Raw genomic sequence first — 16,769 nt, forward strand, 5'->3', positions numbered from 1 at the left:
CCCCATGGTCCTTTCAGGAACCCCAGCATCCACTAGGACGATAGAGAAATATATATATATATACACACACACACACACACACACAGTATATATCTATCTGAGCTGCCTCTATAGGTGACAGCTCACGGTCAGTGTGATACACACCAGGGTGACATTACACAGGCAGGAAAGGGTGTGCTGTGTATACACCATCAGCTACTGCGCTGCCGTACCTGGGCGTGGAGGCCCGGGGAGTCTTCCCTCCTCCAGGCCTCTGGACCGCCGCGGTCTCCTTCGGAGAGGAGCCGGACTTGTGCGTCCCGGGCTGCGGCACATCGGCCTCGGTGGGGGAGCCCCCGCTCTGCGGCTTGCTGCTCCGGGCCGGCGGGGACTTGGTGAAGAAGCTGAAGAGGGTGCTCTGCTTGGACATGGCTCCGGCCAGACTGCAGCAGCTCTGCCAGCGCAACGCGGGAGTCACGGATTTCTCGGAGCTGGCGGGAAACCCGGACCGGATGTGTGGGACAGCGCCGCAGCCAATCAGCGAGCGGGAGGAGGAGGGGCTGTGAGAGCACGTGCGGCTTGAGCGTTGTTGCTATGGGGACGTAGGGATCAGCGCTGTTGTTGTTGCCATGGTGAGGCGGGTACCTTGCTGCTGCAGCAGCCTCCTATAGATTGGCGGCAGGGTTATCACTGACAGAAGTCTAGGAACCTAATAGAATGGCTCATGGTGGAGGGTCGCCTGTAACTGAATCGACCCCTTGGTGCCTGGTGTAGTGCATTGGTGCACTGTTATAGTAACTGCAATGTCCTCCACATGTTTATAGTGTTCTGTAGGGTAATGAGTTACGCTGCGTCACTAATTGCTGGGCTTACCATACTATGGGGTCTATTCATGAAGCAGTTAAAAGTGTGGAGAAGGGAGCCAGTGGAGAAGTTGCCCATGGCAACCAATCAGTGTTGAGGTAACATTTATAAAGTGCATTCTATAAAATGATACGTAGTTGATGGTTGGTTGCCAAGGGCAACTTCTCCACTGACGCAGAGGCCCTACACACTGGCCGATCTGCCGCCGAGCTGCCCGACGGCGGATACGGCCGACGGGCAACGCGGCGGGGGGGGGGGGCAGTGACGGGTGGAGTGAAGTTTCCTCACTCCCCCCGTCACCCGGCTGCATTGAAGTGCAGGCAAATATGGGCGAGATCGTCCATATTGGCCTGCATGCACAGCCGACGGTGGACCAGCGATGAACGAGCCTCCACACTGCACGTTATGAACGGTATCTCGTTCATTAATGAACGAGATCGTTCATATCGTGCAGTCATGTCGGCCAGTGTGTAGGGCCCTTTACTTCTCCACACTTTTCACTGCTTCATGAATAGACTCCAATTCTGTTAAACCAGGACACTCATGAAGTACACAGGGTCTGTGGCTGGCTGACTTCAGGCCTGCATTTCACCTGGTTATAATCAGCCACAGAACCTGTGTAATCCACGAGTGTCCTGGTTTAAAGGGGTAGTATGGTAAGCCTACTAACTGCCCTTTAGGACAATATAAAAGTGGATGGATGACATTGTAATTCCTGTGATACACAGAGCTTCTACCTTATATGGCATGTGTATCAATTATCGAGTTCTTGACCTTACAGTTATAATTTATCAACATTATACGTGGCAATTATAGATCGCCAGGATGTATTAAAAATACACACTCAGGGACATGGGGTCCAAAAGGAGCCAGTCTCTGCAGTGTGCGAGAAGTGATGTGATCGTTCCTTCAATAGCCGGGAGCCATTCTGCTGACCACGTATTCGCGAAAGTCAAGTGATGGGGAGGGATCATACGGATTTCACTATTTGTAGTATCACAATCTGAAGCTTTGGCAAAAGAGGAGCTTCCATAGGTTTCTATGAGGACTGCTTTTGTGATCGAAAATGGAGGATCAGGCAGATCTGCTGCGGTCTCCCCTAGATACTGTACGTCCAGGAAATTCTGTAAATTTGCGGATACCCCACAAATGTACTTTGGCTAATAGGCCCCTTATGAGAAACCCTATAGGAAATACATTTAAATATTTTTCTTGCACTAAATTGCAAAAATGCTGACAGTACATGGCATACCTCCCAACCGTCCCGATTTTCGCAGGACAGTCACGTTTTTTTGGGACTGCCTGCTGTCCCACCCGCCGGTCCGCAGTGTTCCGCGGTGGGGGGGGGCCCAGTTTGGAGGTTCCTGTCACTTGCTGCCCTGCTTAACATAGCAGCGGTGAATATCTATTCAGTGTAGACGGGGAGAGGGGGCATGCCAGCAGCTCACAGAACGCTGGGCATGCCCCCTTAGTGATTGAAAAATGGGGGCGTGGCTTACAAAGAAGGCACTGCCATTAGACCACACCCTTTCAAATAGGCCACACCTCTTTTTCATCAGAGTCCCGAATCTATATGTTAAACTGTTGGGAGGTATGACATGGTGCAGTCTTACATCTGCACAGCAGTAAGTATGGGCCTGATGAACCCAGCACTGTGGTTACTGATCTGTACAGGTTCAGCACTGCGCATTTGTAGATCAGCATATGGACGACGCTCGCAGCACACCCCAAGCCGAAGAATAATTGATGTGCTGTGACCGTTTGGAGGTGGGATGAGGGCAGTGACGGTGGGCAGTTTACAAAGGCCCTCATTCCGAGTTGTTAGCTCGTTCTTTTTCATCGCATCGCAGCGATTTTCCGCAAACTGCGCATGCGCAATATTCGCACTGCGACTGCGCCAAGTAAATTTGCTAAGAAGTTTGGTATTTTACTCACAGCATTACGAGGTTTTTTCTTCGTTCTGGTGATCGTTGTGTGATTGACAGGAAGTGGGTGTTTCTGGGCGGAAACTGGCCGTTTTATGGGTGTGTGTGAAAAAACGCTGCCGTTTCCGTGAAAAACGCGGGAGTGGCTGGAGAAACGGGGGAGTGTCTGGGCGAACGCTGGGTGTGTTTGTGACGTCAAACCAGGAACGAAACTGACTGAACTGATCGCAGTGGCAGAGTAAGTCTGGAGCTACTCAGAAACTGCTTAGAAATTTCTATTCGCAATTTTGAGAATCTTTCGTTCGCAATTTTGCTAAGCTAAGATTCACTCCCAATAGGCGGCGGCTTAGCGTGTGCAATGCTGCTAAAAGCAGCTTGCGAGCGAACAACTCAGAATGAGGGCCAAAATGTCAGCATGTCAGCTTCGTTTCTGCTGCGGGGTACACTGGGCTCCACAAGGATAGACATTGGGGTGTAGAGTAGGATCTTGATCCGAGGCACCAACAGGCTCAAAGCTTTGACTGTTCCCAGAATGCACAGCGCCGCCTCCTCTATAACTCCGCCTCCCTGCACAGGAGCTCAGTTTTGTAGTTGGTGCTGCAGTAAGCAGGCACATAACAGAGGGGCTGCTCCAGGCAGCCCTAAGAAGAGCTTTTTTTGAAGAAAAAAGTGAAGACTTCAAGGGCAGCAGCGGTGGTAAATGTCAGAAGACATTCACTGCTGCAGCTCCAGCTCTCCCCAGCGGCGCTGTACACTCACGAGCCCTGGTTGCCGGGTAACTACAGCAGGACGCTACGGTTTTCTTCACGTCAGGCACACACGACTGGGGCTCTCCGGGATCGCGTGGCCGCGTTTCGGGAGGTACGGCGCGGTCAGTGGGAGGCGGGCCGCGCGTGCTGGCGATGGACACTGTGGCACTGCAGGCGATCCCACTAGATCACCAGGGCATGGGTGCAGGTCAGGTTTTCTCTCTAAACTATGGACAAACAAAAACTACCAACTGTGCTCACATGAAAAAATTCACAGTTTTATAATGTTTTAAAATTGATACACAGATACACATAAACATTTAAAACAATCTGGCACAAATCATGCCAGTAAGAACATGTTAATAACTGAGCCTTAATAAGCCAATCTCTGACTCGCAATTGATCGCTTTAGGGCAGTCTTTGTGCAAAATGCCGGCATATGCAATTAATACTGGAAGGCGAAAAGTCCTGCAGGGCATACGTATTCATACATTATGTGGCGTCCAGGTTTGAGGAGTATAGTTACCAAGTCCCTAGTGGTATGTCAGCCGGGTATTCCACATAGCGAGGTTCTGGAGTGTTCTCTCTATCCCACGCAATGATGATGGTGGTTCTCCCTTTATTAATTTCCACAGGTGAGGGACTGGAATCTCCTGATGTACAAATGGCCTGTGCACCGTCCTGCAGGAATCCTTAGCAACGCCCTGGTCAGAGATGTGGCCCCCTAACGCGTTTCACTGTCACTTGGCAGCTTTATCATTTTCAGTAGCCCACCGTACCCGGTGGTTTTGCCAGCAGGGGGATAAGGCTTAGACCTGAAGCCCCTCCCCCAGCCACAGGGCGCCATTTCTAGCAAGTGTTCCCGCCCTGGAGCTGCATATCTGTCTCTCCCTCACTCCCTGTCAGTGTCTGGGCGCCATTATCTCTCAGCTTCACTGTTCCTGGGACTGCTTGGGTAAATCCTCCTGTGTAAAGCCGCCTGGTTGTCAGTGCTTTGACTTTACATGACACTTAAGTATTCTACCTGCCTTTTTACACAGTGCTAGTTAAGAATGAGTGCATTTAGTCAGGGTTTTCTAGTACAATTAACCTGTGATATACATCCAGTTCTTACTGTGCAGTGTTATATATATTGACTATATAGCTATATATATATATAAGCTAGTCCAGTGCAGTATTATTGTTAGTAATAACCTCTGCATTGTACAAACTGTGACTATCTGTGTGTGCATTAGATAGCTGAGTGGTGTCCATTTCGTGTCTTTCACTCAACTTGCTATTCCTATATTCTAAAACCTGAGGGGGCTTGGTGCGTCAGGTTTTATATTGATATAGGATTTTCACAAAGATATACTTTAATACGTATTTTTCTCTGTGATTTAGTCACCATATCTCTCCTTTATCTCTGCTAGTGCTGACTACACTGTGCAGGGGTTTGGGTAAGAGGTATTGTGCTGCTGCCAATTGTATTGTGTTACCTGATACTGCAAGTTATATCATGTCTGCTTCTGAGGGTAACGGTTCTGGGGCTGAACACACTGCCGGTGTTACTGAAGCCACAGATCCCTATGAGGAGAATATAGCAGCTGTGCGCTCTGGTTCTGGGGGCTTCTTGCCCCCCAGTGGGACTGTGGCAACGGAGGTACATAATGATCCACCGTGGGCCACTTTTTCCACGCTTCTACATACGCTAGTTAATAAACTAACACCCCCTATTGGACCCCCAATGCCGGTACGTATGTGGTCCCTGCAGCTAACCAGCCGTGGGTGGCCGATTTATCTGCTCTATTGAAGTTGAACCAGTCCCTGACTACTAAAAAGTCTGACCATCGCTCGCCTAAGCCCAAGGGGTCCTCTAAGCGAGCGCTTGTCTCCTCAAAATCCACTGCTGTCATTGACACCTCGTCTGATGAAGACGGCACTTACACTGACCCCACAGGTTCTGACTCGGATACTGCTGATGGGGAGGGTAGTTCACATGTGGATGTTCCTGATCTTTTGGAGGCTATTAAGTTAATTCTACAGATTACGGATGATCCCGAGCCATCCGTTCCTCCAAAGAAACCAGATAGGTTCAAGAGTCAGAAGGTGGTTAAACAAGTTTTACCTCACTCTGATCACCTAGTGGATATACGTCAGGAACCCTGGGAAAACCCGGGTACGAAGTTTGTGCCTCAAAAGAAGATGCTGGCTCACTATCCCCTCGCACCAGAGCTGTCTAAGAATTGGGAAACGCCTCCATGTGGCTAGGATGGTGGTTTCCTCAGCTCTACCCGTCACTACCATCACGTCTCTAAAAGAGCCTACGGATAAACGTGTGGAGGGTTGTCTTAAAGCGATTTACACCCTCACGGGTGCTGCACGAAAGCCCACTATTGAAGCAACATGGGCTGCAGAGGCTATTGAAGCATGGGCCTTGGAGTTAGAAGCTGAAATCTCTTCTGACCATGCTAGACAATGCTTGTCATATATTGTCACAGCTTCTCGCTATATTAAAGAGGCGGCTTCTGATGCCGGTATCCTAGCAGCCAAGGCCTCTACTATGTCTGTCCTGGCTCGCCTTATATTGTGGCTGAGATCCTGGTCTGTGGATCTGGACTCTAGAAAAACCCTGGAGGTACTCCCTTTTAAGGGAGATATTCTGTTTGTGGAGGATTTAAATAAGATTGTGGCCGACTTGGCTACTGCCAAAACTGCCTGTCTGCCAAGTACTGCCCCTTCTGTGTCGAAGGCTAAAGGTACTTCCTTTTGCCCCTTTCGTCCTTCAGGTAAAGCAATAGGTCAGGCGTACAACAAGCAGGCCCGCACTTCCAAACCTGGTAAGCCAAAGCCAAAAAGAGCCTGGGCAGCCCGTCAGCCAGCTTCCAAGGCCGATAAGCCTGCCGCATGACGGGGCAGGCCTCCCCCTGGGGGATCCCATGGTCGGGGGCCGGCTTCTAGGGTATACCCAGGAATGGTTGAAGACCACTTCAGATGCCTGGGTACGGGAAGTCGTCACTCGAGGTTATGCCATAGCCTTCAAAAACCGACCCCCTCATCGATTTTGCCAGACAGACGTCCCATTGGACCAGACAAAGGCAAACACTCTGCATTCGGTGGTACAGACCCTCCTGGATACAGGAGTCATAGTACAGGTGCCTCTTGCGCAGAGGGGCCGGGGATACTATTCTCCGCTGTTTCTAGTCCCGAAACCGAATGGGTCCTCCCGGCCCATTCTCAACCTCAAGGCATTGAACTGGTTTGTGAAGGTTTCCAAGTTCCGTATGGAAACCCTTCGCTCTATAGTTCTGACCTTGGAACCTGGGGACTACATGGTCTCCCTGGACATACAGGATGCTTACCTGCATATTCCTATAGCAGCGTCACATCAGCAATACCTGAGGTTTGCTATTGGCAACCTCCATTACCAGTTTCGGGCGTTACCTTTTGGTTTAACAACGGCTCTGCGAGTCTTCACCAAAGTTATGGCGGTAATGACGGTGGTACTCCGCCGTCAAGGGGTCAGGATACTGCCGTATCTGGACGACTTGTTAATCTTGGCAAATTCCCCAGAACTTTTCCTACGTCATCTAGATATGACGGTCCGGTTTCTACAAGCCCACGGGTGGCTCATCAACTGGAAGAAATCCTCCCTGATCCTTGCTCAGAGCATGGTGCATCTGGGAGCGCTATTGGACACTCACAACCAGAGGTTGTTCTTGTGTCAGGAGAAAGTCCTGAAGCTTCAGGACAGGATTCGTTGCTTCCTTTCTCGTCCGCAAGTGTCGATACATTCGGCGATGCAGGTGCTGGGCCTCATGGTATCAGTATTCAACATGGTGGAGTATGCTCAATTCCATTCTCGCCCCCTCCAGAGGCTGATTCTAGCCAAGTGGGACGGCCTGCCTCACCGGATCAGGTCTCACATGATCTCATTGACTCCGGAGGTCCGTCTGTCGCTGCTCTGGTGGCTCCAGGACCAACGATTGTGCAGGGGCCGTCCCTTCTGGATATCCAACTGGGTCCTGTTGATCACAGATGCCAGTCTAAGAGGTTGGGGCGTGGTGCTGGAGCAACACTCCCTTCAGGGTCGGTGGACCAAGGAGGAGTCCCTCCTCTCAATCAACATTCTGGAATTGCGGGCGATCTTCAATGCATTGAACCCAGCCCAGCATTTAATTCAGAACCGTCCTGTTCAAGTGCAGTCGGACAACGCCACCACAGTGGCTTACATAAATCATCAAGGCGGCACTCGAAGCCATCTGGCAATGAAGGAAGTCTCATGGGTTCTACATTGTGCGGAACGCCATCTACCGGCCATATCGTCAATCTTCATTCCGGGAGTCCTGAATTGGGAAGCGGACTTTCTCAGTCGTCAGGACGTACATGCTGGCGAGTGGGGCCTCCATCCAGAAGTGTTTCAACTCCTAGTGGAAAAGTGGGGTCTTCCAGACGTAGATCTGATGGTATCTCGACACAATCACAAGGTTCCGGTCTTCAGAGCAAGGACAAGGGATCCTCAAGCAGCATTCGTGGATGCGCTGACGGTGCCGTGGAGGTTTCGGCTGCCGTACGTGTTCCCTCCGGTGTCACTCCTGCCCAGGGTAATTCGGAAGTTCAAGCAAGAAAAAGGAATTCTGCTTCTCATAGCTCCAGCGTGGCCCAGACGGCACTGGTTCTCAGACCTGCAAGGCCTATCGTCAGAGCGTCCAATTCTACTTCCACAACGCTCAGACCCCCTCGTTCAGGGCCCCTGTGTCTACCAGGACCTGGCCCGGCTGTCTTTGACGGCGTGGCTCTTGAAGCTTCCGTCTTAAGGGCTAGAGGGTTTTCTGAGGCGGTCATTCAAACTATGTTGCGGGCCCGGAAACCGGCTTCGGCTCGGATTTACTATAGGGTCTGGCATTCTTACTTTGTTTGGTGCGCATCTAACGATTATGACGCTTCCAAGTTTAGTATAGCCAAGTTGTTGGCTTTTCTTCAGCAGGGCCTGGACTTAGGCCTGCGTCTGGCCTCCCTCAAGGTTCAAATATCTGCCTTGTCTGTGTGGTTTCAGAGAAAAATTGCGACCTTACCTGATGTGCATACCTTTACTCAGGGTGTGTTGCATATCCAACCTCCCTATGTCCCGCCTGTGGCTCCTTGGGACTTGTCGGTGGTTTTGGAGGCGTTACAATAGTCTCCGTTTGAACCTCTTGGTTCAGCTGATCTTAAGTGGCTTTCCCTTAAGATGGTGTTTCTGCTTGCTATTGCTTCAGCTAGAAGAGTGTCGGATTTGGGTGCCTTGTCCTGTAGTTCCCCATATCTGATATTTCACCGCGACCGGGCGGTTCTTAGGACTCGTCCCGGATATTTACCTAAGGTGGTTTCCTCGTTTCACCTTAACCAGGAGATTGTGGTTCCGGCACTTGTTTCTCCTGATCTGTCTCCCAAAGAGCGGTCTTTGGATGTGGTACGGGCTCTCCGTATCTATGTGAAGAGAACTGCTTCCATTAGGAAATCTGATTCTCTCTTTGTACTGTTTGGATTTCACAAACGGGGCTGGCCTGCTCACAAGCAGACTTTGGCCAGATGGATTAGAATGGTGATTGCACATGCTTATGTGAAGGCTGGTCTGTCGGCTCCTGCTCACATTACGGCCCATTCTACTCGGTCTGTTGGACCTTCTTGGGCGGCCCGCCGTGGTGCGACCCTTGAACAATTGTGCAAGGCAGCTACGTGGTCCTCAGTGAACACGTTCATAAGGTTCTATGCCTTCGATACTGCCGCTTCCCAGGATGCTTCCTTTGGACGCCGGGTTGTGCCCGCTACAGTGCGTCCCCTCCCATAAGGAACTGCTTTAGGACATCCCCAATGTCTATCCTTGTGGAGCCCAGTGTACCCCGCAGCAGAAAACAAGATTTATGGTAAGAACTTACCTTTGTTAAATCTCTTTCTGCGAGGTACACTAGGCTCCACAAGGCGCCCACCCTGACGCACTTAGCTTCTTTGGGTTGGTATGGCACTAGCCGCTGACACTTCTCCTGTCGTGAGAGTGTGGTGTATGTGGCTACTAACCGTTGTCGTCTCTTTTCCTGCTACTGCATTGGGCTGGTTAACTAAAAACTGAGCTCCTGTGCAGGGAGGCGGGGTTATAGAGGAGGCGGCGCTGTGCATTCTGGGAACAGTCAAAGCTTTGAGCCTGTTGGTGCCTCGGATCAAGATCCTACTCTACACCCCAATGTCTATCCTTGTGGAGCCCAGTGTACCTTGCAGAAAGAGATTGAACAAAGTTAAGTTCTTACCATAAATCTCGTTTTTGTAGGCATGTCGAGTCCAGGGTCTGGGTCTTCCGACACAGATTACCTGGCCTCTGCCACCCTAAATAATAACCTGAGGGTCCAGTGTTCATACAGATTATTTGATGCTGTGTTTTTGCAGCGGATCAGAGAAGCCGACAGAAGGTGTCTTATTACAAAAGATGCCTCCTGCTGCTTTTGCATGTTTTCACACAGCAGCCGCATCCAAAGACGAATCCACTCCTTGTGTAAAATGCCTACTAATATACAGTGGTGCAAGTAGAATTTTTTTCTTAATGGTACTGATAGTAAAAATGGGTGTGGTCACGTGTCATGAGGGAGCGTGGTCACACGAAACTAGGGGAGTGGCTACATGACAATTGGGGCATGGCCACATTATGCCACACACTGTAATGCCCCTTGCACATAATGCCACACACCGTAATGCCCATTACACATTATGCCAGACACCGTAACACCCATTACACATTATTCCAGACACCGTAACACCCATTACACATTATGCCACACACCGTAATGCCCATTACACATTATACCACACACCGTAATGCCCAAGACACATTATGCCAGACACCGTAACACCCATTACATATTATGCCACACACCGTAATGCCCATTACACATTATACCACACACCGTAATGCCCATTACACATTATGTCAGACCCCGTAACACCCATTACACATTATGCCACACACCGTAATGCCCATTACACATTATGCCACACACAGTAATACCTTACATATTATACCACACACCGTAATGACTATTACATATTATGCCACACACAGTTATACCACTGACACCATTTTATGTCCCACTCACAAAAATGCCCCTTATAAATTATGCCCCAGTGGTGGGCTGGTGGTACTGAGTACCACCACCATATTTCTTAATGGTACTCCGTACCACCCCATACCACCCTACTTTCAGCACTGCTAATATATTATTACAGATAGATGTCTTTCTCTTTGGTCTCATTTTTTGTTTTTTTATTTATTACTGAGTTCAAGAGTAATGTGGCCCCTGATATGAATTTGGTTGACCATCACTGGTATACATTTTACAACGGTTTGAAGATCATTAGAAGTTATTGGTTCTATTACTGATGTGCTGTTTAATCATACCTCCCAACATGACCCTCTCCAGGAGGGACAGACTACTCTGCTCCTGGACTTTTCTCTTAATTTATGATTGCCCTCACCTGTGCTGAAACACCTTTCTTATCCATTTACCTGTTCAAAATAGGTGCAGACAATCATAAATTAAGGAAAAGTCCAGAAGCAGAGCATTGTGTCCCTCCTGGAGAGGGTCATGTTGGGAGGTATGGTTTAATGACTCAATAGTGTATATCAATAATACTATAATGCTCAGCATTCACATGGGCAAAATCAAAAGAATCCATACCCCTGATCTGACCAAACTGCACTACGATTCGCCCAGAAGCGCCCGCTATGTGATGAAGCTCGCCACTATTGCAGCCAAGGCAAAATTGGGACAGTTGTGTATGTAAAACATATAAAGCACACATAAACTCTCTCTCTATAACAGGCATTCCCAACCACGGTCCTCAAGGCACACCAACAGTGCAGGTTTTAGTGATATCCAGGCTTCAGCACAGGTGACTTAATTAGTAGCTCAGTTATTTTGATTTAACCATCTGTGCTGCAGCCTGGATATCACTAAAACCTGCATTGTTGGTGTGCCTTGGGGACTGTGGTTGGGAAGGCCTGCTCTATAAGGTGCCATAAGTGTTCCCTACAAGGGGTTAAAACGGTAAAAAAAAACACAGACTAATGTAAACTGTTGGTGAGATCACTTATGCATATGTAAAAGGGACTGACACCATCCAGCCACAAACAATAGTTATTTAATGTACTGATCAATCTACAAAACTATCTGATTGGATGATTCTGATTTGCCATAAGTGATCGCTAAGCCAGGCAACGTCTTCATAAGTAATGCAGCACAGAATTACATTTCCGTTCTTGGGTTTTCTAAGGGGGTCATTCCGAGTTGATCGCTAGCTGAAAATGTTCGTGGGCAGCGATGAGGCAAAAAACCGGCACTTCTGTGCATGAGTATGCGGCGCAATGCGCACGCGCTACGTACTTTCACAACGGGCGATGTAGTTTCAGACAAGGTCTAGCGAAGCTTTTCAGTGGCACTGCTGGCCGCAGAATGATTGACATGAAGTGGGTGTTTCTGGGTGTCAACTGACCGTTTTCAGGGAGTGTTCGAAAAAACGCAGGCGTGCCAGGAAAAACGCAGGCGTGGCTGGCCGAACGCAGGGCGTGTTTCTGACGTCAAAACAGGAGCTGAACAGTCTGAAGTGATTGCAAGCTAGGAGTAGGTCTGAAGCTGCACAAAATTATTTTGCTGCCGCTGTGCGATCCTTTCGTTCGCACTTCTGCTAAGCTAAGATACACTCCCAGTGAGAGGCGGCATAGCGTTTGCATGGCTGCTAAAAACAGCTAGCGAGCTATCAACTCGGAATGACCCCCTAAACAATGGGCCTAATTCAGACCTGATCGGAGCAGCAAATTTGTCAGCTAATGGACAAAACCATGGGGGTAATTCCAAGTTGATCGCAGCAGGAAATTTTTTAGCAGTTGGGCAAAACCATGTGCACTGCAGGTGGGGCAAATATAACATGTGCAGAGAGAGTTAGATTTGGGTGGGGTGTGTTCAAACTAAAATCTAAATTGTGGCGTAAAAATAAAGCAGCCAGTATTTACCCTGCACAGAAACAATATAACCCACCCAAATCTAACTCTCTCTGCACATGTTAGATCTGCCTCACCTGCACTGCACATGGGTGGTCATTCCGAGTTGTTCGCTCATTGCCGATTTTCGCTATGCTGCGATTTGTTGCTAAATGCGCATGCGCATGGTACGCAGCGCCCATGCTCTTAGTTATTTAACTAAAAACTTAGCAGTTTTGCTGTTGTTCGTGCGGCGCTTTTCAGTCGCACTGCTGACCGGTGAGCGATTGACAGGAAAGGGGCGTTTCTGGGTGGTAACTGAGCGTTTTCCGGGAGTGTGCTAAAAAACGCAGGCGTGTCAGGGAAAAACGCGGGAGTGTCTGGAGAAACGGGGGAGTGGCTGGCCGAACGCAGGGCGTGTTTGTGACGTCAAACCAGAAACTAAACGGACCGAGCTGATCGCAATCTAGGAGTAGGTCTGGAGCTACTCAGAAACTGCAAGAAAATATTTAGTAGCAATTCTGCTAACCTTTCGTTCACTATTCTGCTAAGCTAAGATACACTCCCAGAGGGCGGCGGCCTAGCGTTTGCATTGCTGCTAGCGAGCGAACAACTCGGAATGAGGGCCATGGTTTTGCCCATTAGAGGAAAATATTGTTTTGCAATCAACCTTGAATTAGGCCCAAAGTTCGCTGCACAGATGAGAGAGCATTCCTGTCACAACTGAGGGCCTGAGCTGACGGGAGGCAGCCTCAGTTGTAGGGGCTGAGATGTAACGGAACCTGGGAGGTTGTATCAGACCCCTAGACATGTAAGTAACATGTAGAATAACTGCCCGAAGGCGTGACCACGACAACCAGGATAAAAGTCAATGATGTTTATTATGACAAACTCCGTAACACAGCAGCAGTAAAAGGAAACATAAAAGTCAACAGAGGATAAATACAATTCCTGGGTACTACAGGGTGGCAAGGGCCACAGGCACTGGTAGTGTGAGACAGTTCTTATAATCTTCTAGTTGGAAAGTCCTTACCAGGCCTGACTGTAGCAATGGAGAGAACCCAGGATCATACCAGCTGATGTTCCAGGAAAGGCTGGGCTGCTGAAGGTAAAACGGCTGCTGTGGATACTGGCTGGAACCAGACTGTTGTTGGTACGGAGTGGATACTGGCTGGAACCAGTTAAATAATAAACGAACTTGAGAGCAATGAAATAATAATGAAGTTTGGAGTTTGAGAGCGGTGAAATAATAATACCGGTGGAGAGTGGTAAACTGCAGAAAAGGACACCGGCCCTTTAAGAGAAGCTATACACTGCTGGAAGCTGGGCTGGAAGCAGGTGATTGTTTGAGAGCGGTGAAATAATAATACCGGTGGAGAGTGGTAAACTGCAGAAAGGACACCGGCCCTTTAAGAGAAGCTGTACACTGCTGGAAGCTGGGCTGGAAGCAGGTGATTGTTGTAGCTGGAAACAGGTGAGTCCAGAATGGATCGGAGAGTCAGGCTACACCGCAGATGGAATGCTGGTGCGGGTCTCTATAGCAGAAGTCTGGAGACAGGAGCTGGAACCTGGAAGACAACCACAGGAGAGAGACAAACTGGAACTAGGTTAGACAACCAAAGCACTGACGCCTTCCTTGCTCAGGCACAGCTTACTTATACCTGCAGCAAGGAAGGGGTTGGCTAGGCAATTATGCAAATCAACAATACAGACAGCAGATTGGTGGAAATGCTCAGATGACAAAATCCAAGATGGCTGCGCCCATGCAGACACTTGGAGGGAAGTTTGGTTTGTAATCCATGTGAGAATTGAAACAGTAATGGCGACGCCGGCCACAGGAGACAGGAGACGCCAGACTGACAAGCGCACATTTAACCACGCGGGCACAGCGGAGGCCGCGGCTGATGAAATCACCACTCTGACATTCTGCATGTGGAAACTCAGGAACAGCGGGATCCGGTCCTGGAACGCTGAGCCAGCCTTAGGAGGCCTCTGAAGGGTAAGTAATGGCGTCCAGATACCCGGATTGTGACAGCACCCCCCCCTTTAGGAGTGGCCCCAGGACACTTCTTAGGCTTTAAAGGAAACTTTGCGTGGAAATTTCGGACCAAGGCAGGAGCATGGACGTCTGAGGCATTGGTCCAAGAGCGTTCTTCAGGACCATAGCTCTTCCAGTCAATGAGGTATTGTAACTGACCGTAACGGAAACGTGAGTCCAAAATCTTGGCCACCTCGTACTCGACTCCCCGTTGAGTCTGAACTTTGGGGGCTGGAGGAAGTGCGGAATGAAACCGATTCAGGATCAGCGGTTTCAACAAAGAAACATGAAATGTCCTGGGTATTTTCAAGAAGGATGGTAACTGTAACCTGTAGGCAACAGGATTGATGACTTGTTCAATCTTGAAGGGTCCGATGTAGCGAGGTGCAAATTTCATGCTGGGAACTCTCAACCTCAAATTCTTTGTGGACAGCCACACACGATCACCCACCTTGAGAGCAGGAACCGCTCTACGCTTCCTATCGGCAAACTTCTTATACCTGAATGAGGCTTTAAGCAGGGCTGCGCGGACGTTCCTCCAGTTATTTGAAAACTGACGCAAGGTGACATCCACTGCTGGAACAGAAGTTGCGGGAAGCGGTTGGAATTCTGGGACTTTAGGGTGGAATCCATAATTAATGAAGAATGGTGTAGAAGAAGATGAGGAATGGTATTGATTGTTGTGGCTGAACTCGGCCCAAGGAAGGAGTTGAACCCAGTCATCTTGAGAGGAAGACACATATATACGGAGGAAGGCCTCCAAGTCCTGATTCACCCTCTCGGTTTGACCATTGGTCTGAGGATGGTAAGCCGTGGAAAACTTTAACTTGACTTGGAGGGCTTGACACAAACTTCGCCAAAATTTGGCTACAAATTGTACTCCACGATCCGAGATGATCTCTTCAGGAAGACCGTGAAGTCGGAAGATCTCTTGTATAAACACTTGAGCCAACTTGGAAGCTGACGGAAGACCGGTGAGAGGGATGAAATGTGCCATCTTGGTGAACCGGTCAACTACTTCGTATTAAACTTGTTGCAGATAGGTAGATCGGAAACAAAGTCCATCGACAAATGGGTCCAAGGTCGACGGGGAACAGATAATGGAACCAGTTGCCCCGCAGGCGACTGGCGGGAGACTTTGTGTTGGGCACACTTTGGGCAGGAGGCAATAAATTCCATAACGTCCTTCTTTAGAGTTGGCCACCAGTAGGACCTAGAAATAAATTCAAGGGTTTTCTGAATGCCTGTATGTCCAGCAAAATGGGAAGCATGGGCCCAATGCATGAGCTTCTTCCTTAGAACTGGCTTAACAAAACTTTTCCCTGGTGGAGGCGTAGAGTCCATCCCTACCGTGGAGAATGCCAACGGATTAATAATAGGATGCTTGTCTGCAGACTCGGACTCATTTTCTTGCTCCCATGAGCGGGAAAGGGCATCGGCCTTACGATTCTGAGAACCCGGACAGAACTGGAGTTTAAAGTCAAACCTAGAGAAGAAAAGTGCCCATCTGGCCTGACGAGGATTCAGACATTGTGCGCCTTTGAGATATAAAAGATTTTTGTGGTCGGTAAGTATGGTGATTGAGTGGGAAGCTCCCTCCAACAGGTATCTCCACTCCTCCAGAGCGAGCTTGATGGCTAGCAACTCCTGATCGCCAATGGCATAGTTGCGCTCAGCTGGGAAGAACTTCCGGGAGAAGAAACTGCAAGGATGTAGATGTCCATCTTTGGCCCTCTGGGATAACACTGCTCCTACTCCAACGGAGGAGGCATCTACCTCTAAGATAAAAGGAGAGTCGGTGTCGGGCTGTTTCAGAACTGGTGCAGAGATGAACCGTTGCTTCAGAAGGTGAAAGGCCTGTGTAGCTTCCTCGGACCACTTGGACGGATTAGCACCTTTCTTGGTTAATGCAGTGATAGGCGCCACAATGGTGGAAAAGTTTCGTATAAATTTTCTATAATAATTGGCGAACCCTAAGAACCTCTGGACCCCTTTGAGGCTTAAGGGTATAGGCCAATTCTGGATTGCTTGGAGTTTCTCAGGATCCATCTCTAGTCCGGAACCGGACACAATGTAACCTAGAAACGGAATGGTTTTAACTTCAAACACACACTTCTCCAATTTACAATAGAGGTGATTGACACGGAGACGGGAAAGAACCTCTTTTACCCAGAAACGATGATCTTCGAGATTATTAGCAAAGATGAGGATGTCGTCTAGATAAACCACGA

General features: G+C 49.1%; 1 protein-coding gene across 1 annotated transcript in view; it reads right to left on the reverse strand.

The window, feature by feature from the left end:
- MSH6 (mutS homolog 6) overlaps positions 1–521 on the reverse strand; it is a 97,706-nt gene extending 97,185 nt beyond the window's left edge. Inside the window, exon 1 of the mRNA XM_063918697.1 lies at positions 213–521. Coding sequence (XP_063774767.1) covers positions 213–409 — 197 coding nt within the window. The 5' untranslated portion in view covers positions 410–521. The remainder of the gene's footprint in view (positions 1–212) is intronic.
- Positions 522–16,769: the final 16,248 nt, after the last annotated feature.

The sequence above is a fragment of the Pseudophryne corroboree genome, chromosome 4 (genome assembly GCF_028390025.1).
Source record: "Pseudophryne corroboree isolate aPseCor3 chromosome 4, aPseCor3.hap2, whole genome shotgun sequence".
In the NCBI taxonomy this organism is placed as follows: Eukaryota; Metazoa; Chordata; class Amphibia; order Anura; family Myobatrachidae; genus Pseudophryne; species Pseudophryne corroboree.